Source organism: Tachypleus tridentatus, chromosome 2 (genome assembly GCF_004210375.1).
Source record: "Tachypleus tridentatus isolate NWPU-2018 chromosome 2, ASM421037v1, whole genome shotgun sequence".
NCBI classification, from domain to species: domain Eukaryota; kingdom Metazoa; phylum Arthropoda; class Merostomata; order Xiphosura; family Limulidae; genus Tachypleus; species Tachypleus tridentatus.
The window spans coordinates 95,515,131-95,541,978 of NC_134826.1; the positions used below are offsets into that span (position 1 = coordinate 95,515,131).

General features: G+C 33.9%; 1 protein-coding gene across 6 annotated transcripts in view; it reads right to left on the minus strand.

Moving 5' to 3' along the window:
- The window catches only part of LOC143244611 (vam6/Vps39-like protein), a 68,910-nt gene extending 66,489 nt beyond the window's left edge, over positions 1–2,421 (minus strand). For 2 of the 6 annotated variants that reach the window (XR_013025236.1, XM_076489601.1), the window contains exons 1-2: positions 2,015–2,421; positions 400–493 (exon numbers count right to left, since the gene is read on the minus strand). Coding sequence is in view for 5 of the 6 variants with exons in the window: in XM_076489601.1 (XP_076345716.1) it covers positions 400–472 (73 nt within the window). In the remaining variant the exon portion in view is untranslated. The remainder of the gene's footprint in view (positions 1–399; positions 494–2,014) is intronic. The other 4 variants (XM_076489602.1, XM_076489605.1, XM_076489603.1 and 1 more) reach the window with 4 other exon arrangements.
- Between the last annotated feature and the right edge of the window lie 24,427 nt (positions 2,422–26,848).

Sequence of the window (26,848 nt, forward strand, 5' to 3'; positions counted from 1 at the left end):
TAGTTTGACCCAAGTTGTAACAGGCAAGAAATGTAAAATTACTCAATATGATACAATGTGTGGACTCTGGCTAAAATAAATGGCACATAAACATGCACACAATTTGAATGATAAAGGTAAAGATAATAAATATAAAATTTAATTGCATTAGTAATTTACAGTCCTAAAAGCTCCAAATCCTAGCAAATGTTAATTTCATAAATGAATAGAAAAAGCATAAAAAAATAATAAAGATAAATGTATTAAGGTGTTCCTTTTCTGGTAACAGTCCTCAAAATAAATTTTAAAATTTCAACTTTAATCTGTATTTATTTCTCACTTTATACTCATGAACGTAACTTTTACATTCTCTGGTTCAATGTTGAAATAACTAATTTTAAGTAAACTTATTAAACTTACCATAAGCAGCAAGGGCTTCTATCTGTAATGGAAGCTTCTCGAGTATTGGTAACATCTCATAAGCATCATGCATTTTTCTGGTTCTACTTCAAAACTATACAACATATAATATTAATATTTTGCTACTTTTATCCATCTTACATTATACTCTATTACCTTTCTACAGATCTGTATGATAAACAATGCACATGTTATTGTAGTTTATACATACTGATTCAATACCATGCAAGATATTAATCTGATGATTAAAATTTATGTTTACAAAAAAACTAAGAAACATTAAATATCATCTGAAAATGGTCTTACAAAATGAAAGCCAAGAAATTTTTATTGATGTTATTCATACAAAGAAAAATCATTGTTTTAAGTAACTAGTATATTTAACATTCATTTGTTTGTGGAATTTCACATCTCAAACCTAGCAATGAAAGACTAGACAGTAGGCAACTACTTAATGCCACTTAGAGCCAATCTTTTACAAACAAATATTTGGGTTGACTGTTGCATTATAACACATTTGTGGATAAAAGGGTAAAAATGTGTGGTGGTGAGGATTTGAACCCAGGACTTGCAGATTGATTGTTATGTGTCTTAACCACCAGACAATTAAAGCCTGCTTTAGTCATCTGTGTTTAGAAATCATTACAAGTTCTTAATGCTAATTAAGAATGATTAAACTTTAAAAAAACAAAATTTTCTAACAATACAGATATCAAAATATTTTTATAATTAATCTGAACAGTTCAGAAAAACTTACAAAGTTTATCTGTGTGTGGTTAATTTTCACAGAAAATTTTGTTTTTTTATTATAACATTTTCTTATCTCAAGTACAGAATGAACTAAAGACAATACATTATTTCCTATTAAACAACAGGTTTGGTATATATTCATACACAAGGTACACTCGTAGGTGTTACTTATATTAAAAGAAAATACATTTATAAAAGAAATACATACACATTTAAAACAACTATGACTACATTTCAATATCTAATGAAAAAGTAAAACAAAACCAAACAAAAGAATTAAAATTAATCAAATGTTGAGACAATAACTCTTCATAATGTAAATTGTTAATAAACCTTATGAAGTTTAAAACCACTACGAAAAGCTTTACATATGAACTAGATTCATTACAAAAACAATCACTCACAGTACTTAAAAGAAGTCTAAATTTAAGAACAATCTTATTGTAATATTTTTATTAATTACTCATTTATTATTATATCTATTTAATAACTCAGTTTTTCATCGTGAAAAGTTTTAAATTGGAATTTGAAAAAAAAATTAGTTTTTCAATCATAGTTACTATCAACACATTTAACTTACAGCTATAGTATTTGACTATTAATATTACTTGTAAGTAGCCTAACATATATTTGAGTACTAACAATATCAATGTGTGGTGTGACAAAGGAGACAGTTATATTAACTTTCAGTGCTGTATTCAGTTGTATCAAATATTTGAGAAACACAACTTACAAAAGGTGTTACAGGGAAATATTAAATATTGAATTAAATGATAATAACCAAATGACAATCTGCAAGGTACAAGACTAATAACCAAAATGTAGCAAAATACTGGCAATGCATAGAAAATTTCATACAACTTACACCTACAGGACTAAATTTGAAGTTCAACAGCCGATATGTCAAAATCTATACAAATTTCACAAACGACAATAATACTTAAAATTACTATTATCAGCGTCAGTAGACAGGAATTTTACTTGTTATAGCGATTATACTTCAGACATTGTGACACGAATGTGACAACGACACTGAGTTAAGACTTTAGACGTTTAACTTTTAAATTAATGTAAATAAAACTCATTTACAGTTAAGGTGACAATTCAAATTAGAACTGGTTCTCAGTAATCTATTTACATGAGATTAAAATAATGCACACAAACTAACGTTTTAACACTTCATTTATATAAATTTAGAACTACTAATTTATCTCATCGATTACGAAAGTTACTCCGAAACATATGACATATACCCCCGCCATCTGAGAGCTTATATAATGAATTGGAAAAAAACAAACAAATATAATAAAATATTATGAAAAATAATCCAATAAATTAATTTTGAATTTGTGATATTTGCTAAATATATTGCTAAAGCGTAATCTACAACACAATCCCAGCATAAAATATTGAAAATTTCTTTTAAATTATACTATCTTGATAACCTTTATTTCATTTTAGGACAAAAACTTTACAGCCGCTATGAACTACCAGGGGAAATTAAACCACGGATTTTAGCATTTTAAGTTCGAAGACTTACAGTTGACTCATCGAGGGGAAATCTATATAAATATAATCGAAAAGTCTGTTGTATGTTCACGTACTTACTTTGTAGAGTGTGAATGGCTCTTCACCAAAGCTGGTATGTAAGTCCATTAGGTCCATGTGGAGTATATAAAAATTTTCAGTTTTGCGTTTTGCATTTTTACCCCTACCTCACCTCTTGTGGATGAATTTTCACTAAAATTGTAAGGAGATTTCTTAGGTCGGTCCATGCTCTGATGCATACAAATTTATGGTTTTGCATTTTGTATTTTGCAAGGTTTCTTTTGTGGGCATTATTACTTTTTTTTTTTTTTTTACAATTTCTCATAAGGATGAAATTTTTCATGTCCTAAAATACGGTTCATTAATCATGAACCTGCATAACTTCCATCCAGGGGACAAGTACTCCAGATAGTCTTCAATAACTTATTAAAAATATTAGAAGCTTCAAAGGGTAACAAGAGAAGATACCATAGAATATGACAAGTTAAAAATGGCATTGCTGAAATGTTATATACTTACAGGGGAAGTTTTTCTTGAAGCTCAAAGAAGTCAAACCTGACACTGGAAAAAAGTATTTCGGTTTGTGGCGTGGCAACAGAGATACTCAGAAGATGTACTGACATGGCCAGGTGTGAAAAATAGTTTTGAAAGACAGTTTTTGATAATGTACTCAACTGAAAGGCAACTGTTCCTAAAGAGAGAGTGTGTGTGTTTTTTTCTTATAGCAAAGCTACATCAGGCTATCTGCTAAGCTCATCGAGGAGAATCAAACCCTGATTTTAGCGTTGTAAATCCAGAAACATACTGCTGTACTAGCGGGGTGGCGTTCCTAAAGAAGAAAGCACCAAAAGACATAGACAAGCTGATCAAGATGGCAGAACCCAAAATGAAAGTCCAGAGAGGGAGTATAACTGGCAAGCTCAAGAATAACCAGTTGAAGTTGAAATAAAGGGTGGCTGACTAGAAACATGATACACCAAAGGAGAAAATAATTCAATGGACATAAGGGACAATAGATGGTATACTTATTATAAATTGAGCACATTGTAAAAATGAGTAAAATGCTTTTCACTAACTAGCAACAGTAAAAATTTTACAATAAAGCAGCTGGAGCAATCTCCAAAAATGGTGTTGGAAAGAGACAAAAAAGAGGTAACTGACACCATGGATGCTGATACCAGAAGAAACAGAATAAAACCAACTCATCAGATTCATCTCAAGAGGGAAGTGCTATCACCCTGAGTAAACAGTGCATTATTGATTGTCAGCTCAAGTTAGCAAATGAATCAACAGTGTCGTTGATCATTGGAGCATGTGACGAACATCAAGAGGTGACAACAAGAAAGTGAAAGTACTGTAGGATACCGGATGCATCAGTGAGAACCATAATAGCTGATGACCAGATGATGGGCAAGGTACATCTGTGTGTGCTTATTGATGGGATAGTGTAAAAAATTCCCAGAGCAAGAATAAAGGTGGAAACTCCATACTATGTGGTAAACCTTGAAATCGTGTGAAGGCGTCAACCTGTGAATTGGTAATCACAAATATACTAGAATGTAGAAGTTTGGAGGAACCAGACAGATGAGGCATCTGCGTCATTAAATGTACTCAAGAAAGCAAGCAAGACATTATGCCCCTTTAATTTTTAAAAAGTAACATTCTGAATGCAAGTTTATGGGAACTGAAGATAACACAGAAGAAATACCCTTTTCTGCAGAAATGTTTGGACAGTGTATATTACAAAGTTGAGCAGAGTGCCAAGGAAAAAGTGACTTACAGCACAAAGAATTTGAATGGTGTATTGTACTGGATCTATTAAAGTAGTTTCTACTGGGGAAGTTAAAAATATCATATTGCCAACAGAATAATAAAATTTAAGTGATGAAGTTGGCCCATGAGTCAATTGTGAATTCCCATTGGCCTGGAGTCATCAGAGATGTGACCAAATTTTGCAGGCAATCTGACATCTGCCAAAGGAGAGTATCTAGTTGGAAAGTAGAAAGGATGTCACTGTATAACGTGCATCTCACAAAAGACCTGTTCAGCATAGTAGCTGTGGACTTGATTGAACCACTAGCATCTGTATCCAATAAAGGTAACTGGTACATGATGAGAGTAGTTGACTATGCAGTATGTTAACCAGAAGCCATAATGCTACTGAAAATTGAAACAGAGAACATAGCAAAAACATTCATAGAAGTGTTCTGTAGAGTAGGCTTTTTAAAAAGTCTTCAGTGACGGAGTGACTGAATTTATCTTAGAAATGATTAAAAAAGTGTGTATACTCGTCAGCGCAAGGCAGTTCTTTATTGCCCAGTACAACCCCATATATAATGGATGGAATTTGTGAAGAGTCAATGGGGTCTTAAAGAGCATGCTAAAGAAGATGTTCTAGGAGTGACCACGTGACTGGAGTAGGTACCTGCAGACAATATTATTTGCTTACTGAGAAGTCCCAGAAGTGAGTATAGATTTTTCACACTTTGTATTCCTGTATAGAAGAACACTGCGAGATTCAATACAGATTGTGAATGAAATGGTCACAGGAGAATATGAGTTTGAAGTGATTAAACAATATCAATACAAATTAGACCTTAGAAACTAACTGCAGGAGACTGGTCAAGTTGCTTCAGAAAGTTTGTATGCAGCCCCTAGGCAGTCAATAGCACTCTTATGACAAGAAGAACAAAGATCAATATTATTCTAAGGACAGACTAAGGTCTTGATTTATGCTACTCACAGATAACAAGAAACTCATCCTTCAGTGAAAAGAGCCTTTTCAAGTGCAGAAAGCAGTCACAAGAATTGACTATAAGGTAAAATTGAATAAGAAGACCACGATCTACTGTACCAACCCTTCGAGGAGGTAAGTTGAGGGGGAAGAAGACTTAATGGGTGCAGCTATTGAGGCACAGTTTCATATTGCAGATATGGAAATCATATATGTGGAACCAGAAGATGATGTATTTGTCATAGAAGATGAATACCTATTAGACCTAAGATAACTGGGATGAGGTAAAACAAACAACGATACTAATGTCAGTAAAGAACTGACTGACAAGCAGAAAAAATAGATACAGGATATACCAGGCAAGAATAACTTTATGCAACACAAGACTGGGATAACCACTATGGATCCAGTCAAGATGAAGCCTTATTAGATGCCTTATGTGGCGAGATACCTTATCAAACAAAAAAGTAAAATAGAGTTAGAAGTCAGAATCACTGAGCTTTCGAATTTAACACACTGTTAACCAGTAGTAGTAGTTAAGAACTGGAACACCACAAACTGCTTCTGTATAGATTTTTGAATGCTGAATCTCATAATAGATTTGGACTCCAAACCCTATGGGGAACTCAGAGACTATCATGGCGAAACTAGATGGGCTAAATTTACTTTCCAAGATCGAACTCAATAAGAATTCTTGTCAGACCTCAATGAAGACCGAATCTAAAGAGAATACAGCCTTTGTGACACCAGACAAACGCTACTGTTAAAGAGGATGTCATATGGGTTAGTCAACTCAACAGAAGCATTCCACTGTATGGTGAGGTAGATATTGCACAAAACAACCGACATTAGGTATTACGTAGATGATATTCTACCCCACATAGCTAGATGAGGAGATCATTTGAAAAACTTAGAGTTCTGTTTTGGTAAGTGAGACCCAACAGTTCTTATCATCATATCATCTAAATGCCACATTAGTTATTTTGTGCTGGATTTTGTTAAACACAAGCTAGCAAGGTGCCTTTAGAATTACTAGTTCTGCACTGAGGTCATCAAAGAGACTGCAAATATTGGTGCAGACTGCATGAGTAGGCTTTGTGTATGAAACTTGAAAACAGTCTTTCTATATGTTATGCAACATGTTATAAATGACATATCATACCATGTGGAACATTCTAGGCCTTTTTCTGGCTATAAATACCCATCCAAAACGTAGTTCATGTAAGCTAGTTAGAAAGATAGCAAGATATAGACTGTACGATTGTAAATTTAGCCATAAATTGTGTATAGTGGCGACGTTTAAAGGCAAATGATCAGAGATTGTATTGCAATAACAAAGCATAGAGGAACAATCATTCTTCTCAAATTGTGTTCTAAAATAAATGAACCAATCTGTAGGACATTGTTGGGAAAGAGGCAGTTGTTGAAGGCTTTGGTTATCACATTCGATCCAGAGCCTTCAACAATTGCCTACAGACTTACAACTCTATAAACTAGGTTTCGATACCCATGATTGGCAGAACGCAGGTAGCTTTTTACGTAGCGTCGCGTTTAACTCAAACAAACAACAGACTTGTTTTAAAAGAATTATTAGTTTAAAACAAATCGATTATTTGCTGTTTTTTTACTGTTGAAATTTATCGCCAACAAGTCACAAGCACTTGCTATAAAGAATCCTTTTCATATACATAAAATCATGACACAGATAAATGTTTTCTGTTTTGAGAGATATTCAGTCCTTGAAAGTTACAAATATTTCAAAGGAAACACTGAATTGTTATCTATTCTTATAATTATATTCTACGCATTTCCTCTCTGTTTTCAATTATTAATACTGTTCTGCATTTATTTATGTTAATAGTAATACACTGGCGATATAAATATCTTTTCATGTTGTTTCTTGGAAGCAAAGTTTATATGCTTACTTAAATTTCAGTTAAAATAGCACAAATTTAAAAAGCGCTAAACATTAATGACAGGACCAGATTTACTTATTTGTATAATATTTATAATATAGATGTGGATATTGATTTATATTTCACTTGTTTAATATTTGCCATTAATATGAAATTGAACTCGTGACATCAGACTCATTCTGGAACTACTCTACATCTACAATTGCGATTAATTTGAACAAGTAGTTTTAGTGTTTGGGAGGCATGCTTCAATAAAATATTTCCTGACAGAAAAGTATTGTATATATGATCCATTATGGATAACATTTACCCTTTTCTTCTCCTACTGAACAGAAGAAAAATTATTTAGAAATGAATGAGTATGTACAATTTTGATAGATATTTTCTGAGATCTTATTTGTTACTTGGAATCAGTCTCATTTGTTTGATTCTAACAAAATAGTGTACGTAAGATTTTATAAGATAAATATAAATGTAGTGAAAAACGTTCTTTTGCAAATATATATATAATAATAAAGATAATTACAATTGTGCATGGAAAGAAAACAACAGATGGAACTAGAAATTTAAAAGAATATATATTACAGAAAAAATTACATAACAACCTGGTACGTATTAAAATACAGTTACCATTACATGGGCCAGCATCTTCGTAACATACTAAACTTATCTCTTATAACTGGATATTTTCAGACGTTTGGAAAAAGGCGAAAATAACTGTAATTCCAAAAACTAATACAGGAAACTCTAACCCGGACAACTTCAGGCCCATAAGTTTATTGAGCTGCATTGGCAAACTTTTAGAAAGAATAATTTCAAGAAGACTGCTTTTGTTTTGCGAAAACAATAACCTAATCCTGAAATCCAAAATTCCTCACGTAAAGGTAGACAGACCACAGATCACTTGACGAGAATCACAGAATCAATATACAAGTCCTTTAATAATAACCAAACTACGATCGCTGTTTTCCTTGATGTCAAAAAAGCTTATGACTCAGTATGGCACAACGCCATTAGATTTCGACTTCATTCTTTAAAAATTAATAAAAAAATAACCAGATTGATCTCGAACTTCTTAACTAACCGCACAGCAGTGATTAAGATAAACAATACTATATCTAAGACATTTAATATCACTGCTGGTGTTCCACAAGGCTCCGTTCTATCTCCACTACTTTACATCATTTTCGTGAACAACATACCTCTTCCTGACCTGACCTACACATACTTCTCTCAATACGCTGACGACATTGCCATTTGGAGTGTATCGCGTAACCCAATAATCGCTAGTAACAGAATTCAAGAAACTCTTAATGCCATAGTCAACTGGTGTAACGATTGGAGAGTCCTACTAAACCCTCACAAAACCACTGCCATAGCATTCAGGCACAGCCTGAATAAACATCATAAAAACTTGAAAAAAATAAATCTACAATTAGGAAGCAATAAAATCAAATTAAGTTCATATGTCAAATTTCTTGGAATGACATTTGATACGCGACTCTCCTGGACACAACACTTCAACACGATCAACAAATCTGTTAGCAATAGAATATATCACTTAAAACTTTTAACTGGAAGCGACAGACGCTGCACACCCGATACCATTATTAAAATTTCTAAAGCCTACATTCTTCCTCTAATTGCGTACGGAGACCCAATCACATACAACATGAAAAATTCCACAGCAAGATCACTTCAACTCCAACAGAACAGAGTATTAAGAATGGCACTTAGACTACCCATATGCACTCCCATCAAATACATACATGATACTTGCAACATACCTCTTATCACTGACCGCCTCACAACACTAGCCCATAAATACTATAAAAACGCAGAGACACGAAATTCCCTAACAGCCAAATTACATACCATGACATGCGCCACACACAAAATAACATCTCTATATAACGCATATCTAGTTTCCAAGAACTCAAAAAGTAAAACTGATCATAATTTTGCAATTGTATGACGAATAATAACTAGTTTTTCTTCTTTATTTCAGCTCTGGTCACAAGACAAGAAGATTAGCCTTCAAGACCCTAACAAGTTAAAGTAAATACTATTTTAATTTACTGTCTAATCAAAATTCGATGCTTTCCTTTAATTTCAGCACTGGGCACAAGACAGGCAGATTATTCGGCGCTTGTCTTGTGAAAGTGGGTTTTATCGGGGTACTCCCGTTTCCCCCCACATCAAATTCTGAGGCATTTGGATTTATAGATCCCAGCTACTCGGTGGCCATGAACACGGGCGTTTGGTATGTTTTTGGTTTGCCGCTTCTTTTCGTTCTTCTTCGTATCAGCCTGGACTATTCCCGCTCTGTTGCCTTTACTCGGCCTTTTTGTTGCTTTTCTCTGAAACTATTTTCAACACGTCAACTTCTCAAACATCCGACATACTGCATCATCAGGAGAAATTAAACACAATCTATAACACCATTAAAATTCTAACGCGAGCGGGACGAAGGGGGATATAAATATCCCTGAACACCCCAGTCGGGAAGTTCATTTTCCTTTATAAACTAAATACCTCCCACGAAATTTTCCTTTTTTGGTGGGGGGCAGCAGAGAATAAGTAACATTATGAATGGGGTATGAGAATGTCAGTGGTGAATTTGGGTTATACAGTTTGGTACACAGATTTAACAATCCCATACTAGCATTCTAAAGTTAATGGGTGCAGCGCTTTTGCTTTAAAGAAACTTAACTCTTACCCGGTTTTTTTCATGGCAGAGATACATATTAAAGAATTATGGTAATAAGATTTTGTTATAGTGGTCACAATGATAAAAAAATGTCTTTCATGGCCTCACCATATTTTTCTTTTCTGTGGGTAATGTTTGATGATGTAACTTCATATGAGGCTTTAGTTACCATATGCAATTTGTTTAAATATTAGTTCTGAATAAAACTAAACAATCAGGGGTAGTTGCAAACAGACTTATTGATAAGCTACCTTTAAAACATATTTGACCACTGTGTTATTCCAAATATAATTTTAATATCCCTGTTTTAATTGTCATTATTTTATTTTTATGTAATTTTTTATTACTCGTCGTTTAATTGAATAGATAGTTTCTTAAGGTACCAATTTACATAATTCTCAAAAGTTATTTTTGTGTAAAATATATGTATGTATACTTTTAGAAATTTTATAGGCATTCCGACTTAATTAATGAATTACTAATGTGAACTAAATGCCATCAAACAGTAGTCATTCTGTTTGTTTTTCAGGTTTGCAGATTAATCTCAAACTGCACTGAAAGAGGGAGAAGTTAAAAACTATTAATCGATAATGAATAAATACCGAAATTCTTATTTAATAGAGTTTTGGCGTTATATTGATGTAGTAAAACTTATAAACCTGATAATAAATATTACTTTTGAGTAATTTTGGTCTCTAAATATATATAACACTTTATTAGCTGTTATATATTTATAGTAAGCTTTTGAGAGAAGAAGTAGAAAACCTTCAACATATTAATCTTTGCAATATTTTTTTTGCTCATTCTTTAAATTATATTCCTTCCTAAGAAGCTTCTATGTCCTGTACAGTAACAACTTTGGTATAAATGATAGACATTTAAATTTTCACTAGAGGTTTGACTGTATTTTTATAGTACATTTATAAAATAATAAAGATACATAATAAAGATGTTGTGAAAACAAAATCACATTTTTCTCTATCTAGAAAGACTAGAAAATGTTTAGTAATAATAATTTATATTTGGAGATAAAGATCTCATATCTATTTAATGTTGGTACTAGATATACACGAAAATTTCATTTAAATTTAATACAAGAGTTATGATGTAGATAGTCATAAAGCATGAATATTAAATTTTGTACTTTTAGAAGTAATAATGTATTGCAAATTTGCTTATGTATTCATTACGAATCATTTGTTGTATAGTTAGGTTTTCGTAAAGTGGCATCACGTTACTCTACCCTTTGGAATTTTTCTTGTTTTAATTGAGTATTTTGTAGAAAGTTCTAGGCTTCAGCAAAGAAATATATATAGGTGACTGAGTCAGTGAAAGTAAAAGTGAAGTTATACTATGTATCATTTTGGCTATAAATGTCGATTTCTAAAACGAGTTTCATAGCTTGCACTACGACAACAGAGGAAAAATCTTTGTCTTGTCAAAGGATGTTTTAAAGTAATTGAACCAGCCTGTGTGGAGTTTGAGAAAAAAGGAGATAATTGTTTAAAGCTCTGGACATAACTGTTGTAGCCTAGGAAGTAACAAAAGTGAAGCTCTCACTGATTGTACTGTCAGTGTGGTTCTAAAGTAACTGAATTGTCCTGTGTGGACATTTGACGAAAGAGAGAATTATTCGAAGATCTGTATTCAAATGTGGTGATTAAGTGTGTAACAGATTTATGTATATATGCTTGACTTGTTCTGAACATGTCGTTTCAAAACAAATAAATTGTGTGCTGTCCGTTTATTGCTCATATTTTTGCCAACAAGTCACAGACACCTACCGCAAAGATCTCCCTTCACCTATCCACTTATAAAAACCTGATATATATGCAGGGCAATATTAAAATTTTCTTCAGTTTGCTAGTGGTTCTTTCACAGCTTTGTTTTTGCTACTAAATAAAAACCATAACAACATCCATTTCATTGGCGAGCCAACCAGGAATATACAGTTGAAAATGGTGATAGAAGAAGACATGACCAACGGCAAAAATATACCTATATATATGCACAATTGGAGTGTTAAGGTCACAATGATGTTGTATAACCATGTTGAATGATTTTTATAAATGGATATAGCGAGATGAGTGACTTTTGACTAAAAGATAGTAATCTATGAGTGTTTGTTGAACAAAAAGTAGGGAGAGAAGAGTAGCAACAAAAGCGAGATGAGGGGAGAAAGAGAAGAGAGGAAGAAAAATTGAAAGAAGAAAAGGAGAGAAATAAGACTAGAACTATAAGAAAAGAATAAGAGAACAAACTGAGAAAGAAGAAAAGGGAAGAAAGAAGAGAGATTACAAATAAAGAGAATAAGAGCACAAATTAATAAAAAAGACTGGAAATGGAGAGAGTAAGAACACAAATTGAGATGACAAAGCTCACTTAACAGAAAAATGAAGGACCCAATGGGTTCAGGGCCAGCCAACTCAAGCTTCCCAAATTGGATGAACAGAAAGAAAACATGGATGCTTTTCTGGAGAGATATGAAATATTTTCCCAAAGTAATAGATAAGACAAAGGTGACAGGGCAGTCTGTCTCAGCTCACGTCTCACACGAGAAGGCCTGCAAATGTATAAAAGAAAGATGCCAGAAGATGCTATGTACTATGAATGTGACAATATCGCATGGCTATAGAGATATTCAGAAGATATACTGATATGGACTGGTGTGAAAATAGTTTTAAAGGACAGTTTATGATCTTGTGCTCTACTGACATGTTAAGGTTCCTAAAAGAGGGAGCACTAAAAGATGTAGATAAGCTGATAAAGCTGGCAGAACAGTATATGGAAGCCCATTGAGAGAGTTTAACTAGCAAATTCAATAATAATTAGTTAAAGGTGAAATCACGAGTGGCTGACCATAAACAGGACATCTGCAAAGGTGAGAAGAATCCAATGGACAAATAGGAAAAGAAATTATATATTTGCTATAAAATGGGGCACATTACAAATTGGTGTAAGGCTGTCACCAACAAAGAACAGCATAAATTTCAACACAAAGCAGTTGGACCTTACTACAACGATCGTAATGGAAAAACAACAACAAAATTGTGGTTACTGCCATGGATGCTGCTTTTAGAAGAAGCTAAATGGAACAAAAACTTCTCAGATTCACTACAAAAAAGGAAGTGACAGTGCAAGACTGTCGGTCATCTTAAGTTAGTGAATGAGTCAACAGTGCCAGTGGTGATTGGAGCATGCAACAAACATTGAGAGGTACCGAAAAACACCACATGTCAGCAGGACAAGAAAATGAAAGTACTACAGGACACTGAATACAGTAGTGCAGCAGTGAGAACCAGTTTAGGTTACGATGACCTTGTAATAGGTAAGGCAAATTTATTTGTGCTGATTGATAAATGTGGATACTTCATACTATGTGGGAGACCGTAAAGCCATAAGTATGAAGTCACTCATATACAAATTAGAGATTAGAAATATACCGGGTAATATAAGTGTGAAGGAACCAGACAAAAAGAAGACTATTGAAGTATCTGGAGTAACCATAAGAATAACTGAGTAAAAGAAGTGCAAACAAGATATCGAGCCCATTCAAGTCTCGAAAGGTGACATCTCGAATGAAGGTCTAACTGAATCAAGCACAGAAAAAGACACTTCACTGCAGAAACTTTGGAACAGGGAGAAAGTGGAGTTCAAAAACAAAGGGGAGAAGACCTATAGACTGGAGGATCAAAAGTGTTGTAACAGATCTGTCAAGGAGAAATTAAAAAGATCATTGTTCCAAACAGAAAAAAAGACTCAAATGAAGAAGCTGGCTTGTGAGACGATTGTGGGAGGACACTTAGGAGCAACAAAAAAGCAGACAGAATCACCAGCAATTTCCATTTACCATGGGTCATCAGAGATGTGACCAGAATCTGCAGGTCATGTGACATCTGCCAAAAGGACATTACCTAAAAAGAGAAGATACCACTAGGTGAGGTAATTCTCATAGAAGACCCATTCAACAGAGTAACTGTGGACTTGAATGGACTACAAGTACTTGTTTTCGATAAGAGCAATAAGTATGTGCTGAAAGTAGTCGACTTGTTATTCAGAAGCCATAACATTATGAAAGAGAGATATGTAGAGAGTAACAGAAACCCTCCTGGAAATGTTCCGTAGAATCGGCTTTTCAAAAGAAGTCCTCGATGATAAAGTGATCCGATTTGTCTCAGTGCTGATTCAAGAAGCGTGTTCGTTCATTAGCACAAAGCAGTTCTTTACCACCTCATATAACTTTAGATGTAATAGAGATTTTGAGAGAGTCAATGAAATTTTAAAGAGTATGCTGAAGAAGATGTACGATAAGAGGCCACGTGACTGGGACAGGTACCTGAAGGCAATATTATTTATTATTTGCTTATCAAGAAATCCTGCTAATCAGTACAGGTGTTTTATTTTTCTAGTTGCTGTATGGAAAACATTACAAGGTTTTGTTCTCTGATGAGAAAAATTTAACCTAGATGGTCCAGATGGCTTCCATCGTTACTGGCACAATAAAGATATCCCACCAGAGACATTTTTACACGACACAGTGGAGGAGGTTCCATCATGATCTGGGGTGCTTTCTCCTTCCATGGAACAATGGAGCTTCAGGTTATACAGGGGTGTCAAACAGCAGCTGGCTACATTGGCATGTTGGATTATTGACTGAAGGCCCTCGCTTGTGTGGAAATGACTGGATCTTTCAGCAAGACAACGTTGCAATCCACAATGCCCGAAGGACAAAGGACTTTTCCATGACGAATAACGTGATTCTTTTGGACTATCCAGCGTGTTCGCCCGAACTGAACCCTATTGAAAATGTTTGGAGGTGAATGGCAAGAGAAGTCTATAGAAATGAACGTCAATGCCAAACAGTGAATGGTCTTCGTGAAGCCATCTTCACCACTTGGAATAACATTTCAGCCAGCATTCTGCAAACGCTTATATCGACCATTCCAAAGTTATTCGCAATAATGGTCGTGCAACTCACTATTGAGACCTCTTCTTGAGCATTTCCAACCCTGTTTCGGCCTTTTTAGATATGATCTTAAACTTTTGACCAGCTAGTATTTAGGCTAATTTCATAATGTTCACATTTTCCCTATTAAATGCTAAAAAGTTTTTATTTTTAGTTTTCCTTTTCTTATTTTCATCTTTCGAAGCTCTACTCAAATAAGTAGTTGAGTCTAACAACGTAAAATGCACAATTTTTCTTTATGTTCATTGGCCTTAAGATTTTGGCCAGCAGTGCATGTATAGGCGACCATGTCAGTAAAAGTGAAAGAGAAGGTAGACTTCACATTAGTTTAGCAATATGTGGCAATTTTAAAGTGAGTTTTACAGATTGTACTGTAACAAAAGAGTAAAGGAGAATAATTTGTTTTATCTAAATGTGTTCTAAAGTAATTGGACCTGCTTGTATAGGTTTTGGTAAAAAAGACAATTATTTAAATTCTGGATACAACTCTGGTACCCCACGAGGTAATGTAAGTGAATTTTTTACTGATTGTATTGTGATAACAGAAGAAAAAGAGAATTATATAGAATTGCATTAAAATTGAGATATCCCATAGCGTAAAGGATTTTTTATAATTTGACTTGTTTTGAACACATTATTTTAAAGTAAGTGGATTGGGTGTAGTCCGTTTATTGCTTGAAATTATCGCCAACAAGTTACAGACATCTATTGTAAAGATCCAGCCACTACATGCATAAAATACTCTCATGTTTGACGAACCAGCCAGGATTATACAGTGGTAAATTGAGGTAGAAAAAAGATGTGAATGACAGCGGAAATAAATAGACTTGCAACGCTAGTAATTGTGAAAATAATTGCGAGATTACAATCACGCTATATAACCATGTAAACAGATTTTGATAAAAGTATAAAAAGTGGTGAATGTCTTTGGTTAAAAGAATTTGTTTAAAAATAATCAAAACTAGAGAGTGCAAAGCAACAACAGAACAGAGAAGAAGAAAAACTAAAATGGGAAAACGTAAAGACTGGAAATAGAGAGTGAAAGAATAAGAGCACAAAGAGAGATTGGTTTGGTTTGTTTTGAATTTCGCGCAAAGCTACTCGAGGCCTATCTGTGCTAGTTGTCCTTAATTTAGCAGTATAAGACTAGAGGGAAGGCAACTAGTCATCACCACCCACCACTGACTCTTGGACTACTCTTTTACCAGGGAATAGTGCCCACATGGCTGAAAAGACGAACATATTTGGTGCGACGGGGATTGAAATCCACGACCTTCAGATTACGAGTCGAGTGCCTTAACCATCTGGCCATGCCGGGCCCACGAAGAGAGAAAGAAGTAAATGATATAAAAGAAAATAAGATAAATAAGTGGTTGGAACTGGAGTTTGTTTGTAATTAAGCACAAAGATACACAATGGGTTATCCGTGCTCTATCTACCACAGGTATGGAAACCCGGATTCTAGTGTTGTAAGTGCACAGAAATATCTTTCTGCCACTGAAAGGGGGAATGAAAATAAAGAGAGAGCTAAAGAACAAGAGCATAGATACAGAAAGAGAAAAGAAAATGAGAGCAAGGATAGACTGGAAACAGGAAAATAATAAGAGCATAAGTTGAGAAAGGAGAAAAGGGAAAGAGGAAAGACTGGAAATGGAAAGAGGATATGATTTAAGCTACACTATATTTTATTCACGTGAAAGAATATTTGTTATTAAATAATAGTTCGTTTACTTGGTGAGTGACATTCCAATAAAAAAAAGAGAGGAAAAAAAGCTTGAGAAAGTTACAAATTTTATTATCATAAGTTTATTTCTAATCAATAGAAACACGACATTCTTTGTGTCTAATCAATAGATACACGACATTCTTTGTGTCTAATCAATAGATACACGACATTCTTTGTGTTTAATCAATAGATACACGACATTCTTTGTGTCTAATCAATAGATACACGACATTTTTTGTGTCTAATCAATAGATACACGACATTTTTTGTGTCTAATCAATAGATACACGACATTATTTGTGTCTAATCAATAGATACACGACATTTTTTGTGTCTAATCAATAGATACACGACATTCTTTGTGTCTGTATGTAATACATAAATTAGATTAATTAGAAAAATTTTGTTGCAATTCACAAAACTGTGAAATAAAAATTAATCGTTATAAAAAAAGTTAAAATTTTTAAAGATTATTCGTTTTTATATTAAACTATCCAGTCTATTACATAGTACGGACGCTACAAAAAACAAATAAAAAATCAGTTCCATATCCATAGATAATAATATTTACTCCAATAAAAAGTTATGAATATCTGGTGTTCGTTGATGAAATAAAGCGATAAATCATCTTCCTTATTTATACTTCAACGTGACTGATACTTTGGAATGGCATAATAATTACATGTAAATTATGATATAAATACTACAGATTTGCTGTAAGCACGGTGCCATAGAACACAATAATGTTACAATAACTATGCCGACGTTTAAATTTTGCTGTTTGGCTTATTACGACTCAGTGTTTTGTGGTTCGCTTCTCGTTACTCCTTCCTTGTTCTCACACAAAATGGGAGTTTTAAACATAACAAAACAAACAAAAACAATCAAACGCCCTCTAAGAAAAATATGAATTAAATCATTGAAAGTATGGTTTACAACAAAATGCTAGAAGTTTATTTTTATTTAACACTGACTGAAAATTCAATTACACTTGCTGTAGTGTTTTTCTAACCAAAATAAACTTGAAACATAGAGTATAAATATTCACACTATACTAAGCATGAGAAGAACGTAACTGGTATCTACAATAAAGGTCAACATTTTCACTTCTTTCTTAAACGCAATAAGGTACTTTCAGTTTTTAAATATTTCATATTAGAACTCATTCAAATAATTCTGTGTGCTCCATCTTTGAGGTGCTTTTTTTAGATGATATGGCAAAAGTAATAATTACTTCTGTAATAATAATGATAACAATTTACTTCTTCAATAACATTTGCCACATACTATGCTACAGTCAAATCTAATTTTACAAAAATACTTACATGTACATTTACTTGTATATTTCTTCGGTAAATAAGTAATAAAAAATACGCTGACTAACCAATTAACTGAAATGCAAACAAATAGATGCAATAACTCTTGCTGCCTAAATCATTAACTATCACTGAACTAAAGTACTTATTTTCTCAATAATTCACTGATTAAATAACCAATTAAGTCACTCTACATTTTATACATCATTATTCATTACCTAGTTACTGTAGCATACAAATTGGATGACCTCTTGTTCTTATCATCATATTTTGTCAATAAATAGGGGAGTTTGAGGTAGGTGTTTGAACAAAATATTCAGTTGCTTTATCTTTCGTGACTTTTTAGAAGTTGTCGTTAGCTAATTCAACTTTGAAGTTATCCTGCTCAAAATTCTCTTATTGATGTACTGACAAAAATGTTCAAGGAAAGTGAACTTAGAGTAGCTGTCCTTTTAGACTCTGTGAACCACATTATTGATTCTTGTAAGTACAAAATATGTTCATTCCTAATACATGCTTAACTTTGCAGTTCTTTCTTCCTTCTGTTACTAATTTAACAAACACTCCATACCACTTTAATGAACTTCAATCGTATTAGCATTAATGTTAAAGCAAATTTTCATTTTATCAGATTATTATTTAAGTCTTTTTTCGGTAAAGTCATTTGTGATACTAATGGCGTTCCTTAAATTCTCTGCATATTCTTTGCAAGACATGTGTGAGTCATTATCTCCAGGTGTGAATACAGAAACTCCAATGATGCTCTAAGTTCTCTCCTAAACATTAATTATAGTACATTTTCTGTAGCTTCATGCACTGCAGCTCAATAAATCATAAGTAACAGTGAACAATTCTGAAACCTTGTTTTCGATGTTCATATACTAAAGTGTATAGATGTATTTCTCCTTCAGTGCACCAGAACACAGATGGAGGACTGCTTGCTCTTATTGTATTTTTATTCCAAGGATTTAATGCATTTCTGTAGATAATGCAGTTTAAAAATCCTATTTCTGATTTCAATAAAGTTTCATAGGTACCCCAAATATTGGAAACCATTCAAGACAAGATTCTTGTTTAGAAGTTCTGTTTCCTAGTTATAAACAGCACAAATATATATTTGGCTATTTGGTAAAATAGCCCCTCACAAACATGATGTAATTATTTCTACTGTTACTCTATGGCAGAGAACCAAACGTATCAATTGCAATTCTCTCAGTACTCCTGTAGGCGCTTATGCTCTATCTTTTGTTGTCTTTTTTTTTACACACAGCATACTTCATGTTATCTATTCCAATTCTCTATAGATTTCTAGCATCCAATTCTGTAGAACTCTTGTTTCTCTAGTGTTCTTTTAACACTTAACTGTGTTAAAGAATAAACACAAGCAATTAGGAGGTTAAGATTACGGTGAAAATACCAGCTATAAATTTTATTTCTATCCATTGGTATCTTCCTCATTTAGAGATTCTCTTTGAGGCACAATGAATCCAAGTGTGCCTTGTACAGCTTTGTCTTTTGGCAGTATAAAGTGACATTTTGCTACAATGGTTTATCTGTACTATTCTTTTTCCAATGATTAATTGAGTTCAAAATGTATATCTTTTGCCTGATCATCTTTCACATATGTTTGTGTAGGGAAGACCACTTTAGTTCTTCATTGCTTATGGATATGTCACCTTGGATTATAATTTGTTCTAATTTAATCGTTTTTACTATTTCGTGATTCCTTCTTTAAACTATGTTTGCATTTTATTTAGCACACTGTTTTCAAGATAATTCATCACCATCTCTATGGTTTTGTCTAGGATGATGCATAATGCCATAAATTTAATTTTCTGTCACCTTGTGTTTGTTTTTCTCTCAACGTGCTGCTGTTGTCATTCTTGAAGTTTAGTCAAAATTACATTTTATTTTGACAAAATCAATTCGACTTCAGACAGCTGTAATATTTATTTGTTGAGGACAAAGACACATTAGGTTATTTGCTGCAGAGAATCAAGCCCCTAATCTTAGCATTGTTATTCCGTAAACTTCTATAACGTTTACTAAAGGCTCCATTCGTGAGTAGAACTAATCTCACACCAGCTTTTCATCAGAATTTCTGAAACTAATATATATGCCCAATTTACATATAATCGTATTTATGGAACTATTCCATAACTGCTCAATAAAAGATACATTAACTAACTAAATAAATTGTAGATGAATAGGCACAATAACTTTAATTATCTAAGTGATACTGAAGTGAATCACTCATTGATTCAATAATTCACTGATTATATCACTAATTCATTCTGAAATTTTACATCATTTCTTGTTTTCTACTAACAATTAGAACTTGTGTATGACATCTCATCATTAGGATGAAATGATGATATTTCCTCTAGCAAACAAATAGTTAAATAAAAATTATGAAAATGTATTTCCGAGCATAAATATCACGGTTGTTTGGAATTTAATGGCACAGAGCAACCAGGCTATATGTGCCAAACATCAGTAAAAGAGTGAACATCCTGTGTAAAAATATGAATTGCTTCTTTATTTCTATGAAGCAAAACAATTCCCTGATAAATATGAAAAGGTAAAAGAAAAAAACCCAATAAAAACGGAGCAATAAACATACTACACAAAGTAAAAATGGTCCATGCTAAAAAATGAATTTGTTTTTCAAATCCCTCCAAAAAGTAAAACCTAAATAAAAGTAAAATGGCCAGTCTCACGTAAAATGCTAGAAGCACAAATACAGTCAAGATGGACAGTGTCACCGTTAGCCATGTCACTGCCCAAATTAAATGGTAAATTCTGAGTGCAAACATGTCTAAAATGATGCTGCCAGTGCTGTAACTCACGATTCGGTTGTAACGATAATATGAAAGCAAAATGTGAGCCATTGTGACTTGAGTGTCACAAAGGCCATACATTGGTGCATCAGCTTCGGATAAAAGCAAGGGGTGGAATAAAAATACTGTGACCAATGTATAGTTTTGTTAAGACAACTTCCTCTTTATAATCCTTGTGAAAACTGGACAGCCAAATAACAAGAGTAGGTTTGATCATGAAAAGCTTGTTGGAAAACTATTCGACCACAAGTTGTCTGCGATCTGGTGCAGATCCTTGATTAGGCTTGAGTGTAATGATACTAGAGCAGATGAACTTAGTCACAGTGTCAACAAATTTGTTTCCCCCGAAAATCGACATGGCCTGATAACCAGAAAAATGGAACCAATAAATGACAAAGACCATTGAGCCAGTCAGTTCAAAATCTCAAGAAGAACAGAGTGAGAAGTCACTCAGGGCTTGTAGACAGTTAAGTGAGTCTATATAAATAGTACATGTAGGGTACTGGTTAGCTGCTGCATGACTCAGGGCAAGAGAGATGGTATACAACTTAGCGGTGAACACAAAAACTGTAAAGAGGTGTATAACATGAAAAATCTTGTTGGAGCCCATAAAGGCATCCGATTTTGAATTATCCATGTAAATAGCTACGGAGGAATTGTTTGAGAGATGTTCGGTAAAGAGAAGATGGTACATCCAGTCTGGAGTATCCACTTTCTTTAGGTAACTCAAAGAAAGATCACATATAGAAATACTAAAGTGCCATGAAGGAATAGCCCGAATATTAGACTGAGAAACGTCGTTCAGTACCAGACCCACTTTGGTCATATGTGCCTTGGTATGGAAACCAAAAGATGACATAAATGTCCACTTGTTACCAAAGACTACAACTCACTGAGGATGGAAAATACAATCTCAGGTGGAAAGTCAGGCAAGGATCGCAGTTTTGCAGCATACTTTATGGAGAGTTGCAAATGTCGAAGATTGAAATATGGCTCATGAGGCTCGATGCACAAACTCTGTACTGGCAAAGTATGGAATGCCTTGTAAAGTCAGAGCCACTGATGGTGAATGAAATCCAACATTCTAAGTGCTGAGGACTTGGCTTAACCGTAGATCAGAGACCTATAATCGAGTATTAATCGTATGAGGGCATGATAGATCTTCAGCATAGGACGTTGACCTGCTCCCCAAGATATGGATGTGGAGGATGATCAGTGTATTGGTACACCTGACACAAAGCTTCTTGATGTGAGGTATAAAAGTCAGCTTGCAGCCAAAAACAAGTCCCAATAACTTTGTGTCTTGCCCCGCAGAATAGCATATGTGCCAAAGCTCTATTGATGGAATCTTCACTGGTGGCAAAAGTGCACGCAAACGGTTTTCAAAGAAACAAAAATTAAAACCATGTACAATAGTCCAGTTCACGAAATGATTGAGGGTAATCTGAAGCTGGGGCTCTATAAACCTTATGTTCGATGGCTGACATGAAATGTAGTATCATAAGCATTTTCAAGATCGAAGAAGATGGAGACCAGATGTTTCCTTTTGAAAAAGGTTTCCCTTATTGATGTTTCAAATCGAATAAGGTGGCCCACGGTAGGTTGCTTTCATTTGTACCCATATTGTCAAAGCAATAGGTTAATAGTTTATCAGAATCTTGGGATATTTTCCAGGATGAGAAAAGGGTAGTATAATAGCTTGACACCAAGTATCAGGAAAGACATTCTCCTGTCAAATCCATATGAAAACAGCCAGAATAACAGAAAGAGTGACAGGAGAGAAATGGTGCAGCATCTCATAATGAATATTGTCTGGTATGACTATTGTATTGCAGGACTAATGAAGAGCAATCTTCAGTTTCCACAAATATACATAGATATATCTAAATATATACAGGCATGCGTGTGAGGCACGCACACACATATATAACCATATATGCATTATAGTTTTAAATAATTAGGTAGATACCTAATTCTCCGTATAAAACCATTTAAGTGTGGGTAAAACGAGGAATATTACTAAAACCAAAGTAATTCATTTAGCCCATTGGAATAGAAAGATTCCAAGTCAAAAACTATTTTATTTTTTTTAATTTACTATTATATTTGTTTGTAGGGCCTTCTTCAAAACAAGTATTTTAAAATGGTTGTGCAAATTGAAGTGTCGGTCCATTGGTTAATCTGTGTTACAATTTAATATATTTTTTTATAATTTTGTTTGTTTTTAAACTTCGCGCAAGCTACTCGAAGGCTAATTTAGTAGTGTAAGACTAGAGGGAAGGCACTTAGTCATCACCATCCACAGCCAACTCTTGGGCTACTCTTTTACCAACGAATAGTGAGATTTATCGTAACATTATAACACCCCCACGGCTGAAAAGGCGAGCATGTTTGGTGCGATGGTGATTCGAACCCGCGACCCTCAGATTACGAGTCGAACGCCTTAACCCATCTGGTCATGCTGGGCCTTTGCTTGTTTGCAATTAAGCACAAAACTATACAATGGGCTATCTATGCTCTGCCAACAACGGGTATCGAAATTTGGTTTTTTAGCAATGTGACTCCGCAAACATTACAGTGTGCTACTGGAAGCTTTATTTATAATTATGGATATACATATTAAAATATATATATACGTGTATGTATTTACTTCTTAATAGCTTTACCTTCAACATTTTTTTCTTTTATCTCTTTTAACAACCACTGCGCATAATTTCCTACACAGATTTAAACCAACTTACAATACTGATATAAGAGTAAAGTAAAAAATAATTACCTGTAATACTAATATGGTGTATTGTACTAATTCTCAAAGCAACAAATAATGCAGACCTAGCAAACTAATTTTATTGATTCATCTATAACTCTTAACTAAATGGGCCTGGCATGGCCAAGCGCGTAAGGCGTGCGACTCGTAATCCGAGGGTCGCGGGTTCGTGCCCGCGTCGCGCTAAACATGCTCGCCCTCCCAGCCGTGGGGGCGTATAATGTGACGGTCAATCCCACTATTCGTTGGTAAAAGAGTAGCCCAAGAGTTGGCGGTGGGTGGTGATGACTAGCTGCCTTCCCTCTAGTCTTACACTGCTAAATTAGGGACGGCTAGCACAGATAGCCCTCGAGTAGCTTTGTGCGAAATTCCAAAAAAACAAAACAAACTTAACTAAATACGTGAAATTTACACCATATACAATAAACAAGAAAATAGAAACCGTGTGAGTATCTTAAAATTTCATAATTTATCAGATCAAAATCAGCTAAATTCCGTCTTCAGTTTACTTGTTACTATAAAACGAGTAAAAGGTTGTTTGAATCTGCACGTGTGTACTCTTTTGCTCTTTGGCACAAAACTGCTTTGAAATAAAAAAGCTACTAAAGGGTGACTAATATAATATTAACATGGTATATTTCATATGAAATCGCACTACAACATATCATGCAGATCTAGTGAAGTGGTTTTGTTTATTCATCTAGAACTCTGAACTAAATACAAAGTGTCATTATAACATCTACAGCACGTTAATTTTTACACCACTCTAAACTTCCCACGAGAAACTTTCCCGTGGGAACGAAGTCTACAGTGGTAGGAAGATTAACAATTTTTATTCGGTTATAAATAATATGAGAACTACTGACAAATCCTGAAAGAGGATGTGACAGGTGAGTGTGGCAAGAAGGACTAATTTTCTATTTGATGGCTATGTAATCAAGCAAAATTAAAGGTTATGAAAACTTTGCTTTACGTGAGAGATGGCAACGTTATAATGGGTCATTTACGTTAAATTTAATATTTCATGGAGAGGTGATAACGAAATTAAAGAAGAGATATCTAGAGAAAAACTCACATTTCTCACAAGGGAAGCTCATGATTTGTTTTTAGTATTCCTTTTATAATTAAGAACTTAAAACTTAAATACTATTAGCCTATAGATTATTATCTATGCTTTATGCTATGCTAATTTATATAACATTTGAAAAAAAGTGGTTTAATTAAATTCCGAAAGTAACTTACTAAAAATGTGACACACACAGCACATGATGCTTATGGCAAGAGGGTTAAATCAAGTCAGTACTCTCCAATCACCTTAAAATTATTGTATTACATGGCTATCAATCTAGTAACATAGCTTGAGATGGCTACTAAATAGACTTTAGTGCACACTTTATACTTCTTATTGCTACGTTTGGTCAAAGTGTAAATATTATGAACAAACTATATCTACTCCACTTCTAATCTGATGACACATCTGAAGGTAAGACTTTTATTATTTTTGTTAACATGAACTATTTTTTAAGTAAATCATAAAATATAATATAGGTAAACAAAAATTCTCATTCATGTTAAATTATAGTTTTTATTAGTTTCTTTTATTTAATACCATATGTTTTTATAATTTCTGTTATAGACTATATTCTATGTTATATAACGTAGAGTCCCTCGCTGGGACAGCGTTAAGTCTTCAGATTTACAGTGCTAAAATCAGGAGTTTGATTTTCCTCGGTAGACACAGCAGATAGCCTGTTGTGGCTTTGCTATAAAAACACAGACACAAACACGTATAACTGAGATTTGTGTTCATTATTATATATTTGTATTATTTTTTTATTGTTATACACAATATTCTATAGGCCTCGGCTGGCACAGCGGCATATTTGCGGACTTACAACACTAAAATCAGGGTTTCCATACTCGTGGTAGGCAGAGCACAGATGGCTAATTGTGTAGCTTTGTGTTTAATTTAAAAAAATCAATCAATTAATCAAGATATGCTTTTGTATTTCTATTATAATCATGAAGCAGAGCTACAGAAATGTAAATCTAGTTCTGGTACTTCCGCACAGGTGCAGCATACTGAACAAAATCTACTAAATATTAGTTAGTCTGCACGCCCTCGTCAGAAGATCATCACTAACAAACTCTTCATTTTATTGCCGTTATACTTTAACCTTTCTCGGTGCTGGTGTCAAAAGCATTTCAAGATCTAATATCAGCTATGGATTTACGGTATATTCTTCCTAGTCGCAAGCATTTGTCCACAATGTTGTTCGAAAACAGGTTTGATGAAGTTCAACAAATATTTATCTTTTCACTGCAACTTGTGCCAAACATCGATGTCACTGCAGATATCTGCAGTATGAGACAAATGCATAGCTTTCTTAGAGTCACTGGTCATTGTATATTTGATTGGAAACTGTAAACAGTCATGCTGGAATGTCAGTATTTCAATGGTCGCCATACACATGATTACATTGCATTTTAAGATAAGTAAATAATAAATCTCTTTAAAATCAACAACGAGATATTACGTGTGACAACTGATAGCGTATATAACATGATTAAGGGTTTCTGCCTGCCTGGATTAGAACAGCAAATACTATCTAGTGTGAAACGTAACGGTAGCTCATCCGTAGACAGTGTCTCAGAAGATGAACTTTTCGATAGACCATTGCTGAAAATAATTTCCAAAGCTTCAGTCATCATGCCCTTCATTTAAAAATCAACGCAACTAATTGATCTACTTCAGGGAGAGGCCAGAGTTCAGTCGGTAACACCAGTATAATGGAACTTGGAAATTAAAATGTTTATATCTTTATTGAAGGTTTCCAAGGAAAAGTTGAATAATGTAGATGTTGGTACGTCAAAACTTAGATTTAGTGTCAATATTGGCACCTTTTAAAGAGGCAACAGATTTCCCGCTAACTTTTCACGCAAGGATACTCTGACCATTACACAGTGTATAATATATTTTAAGTATAAACATAATGAGTTCCTAAGACTTACACAAAACATATGGAGAGGTAATAATGAATGCTGTAATAATTTGTTAGGATATAAATAAACTGTGAACAGTTTTTTTTTTACCCAGGACAAAGGACGGGTATCTTAGCTTGTATATAGAGAACACATAATATCAGGGTTCGGCTAATAATATACAATTGAAAAAG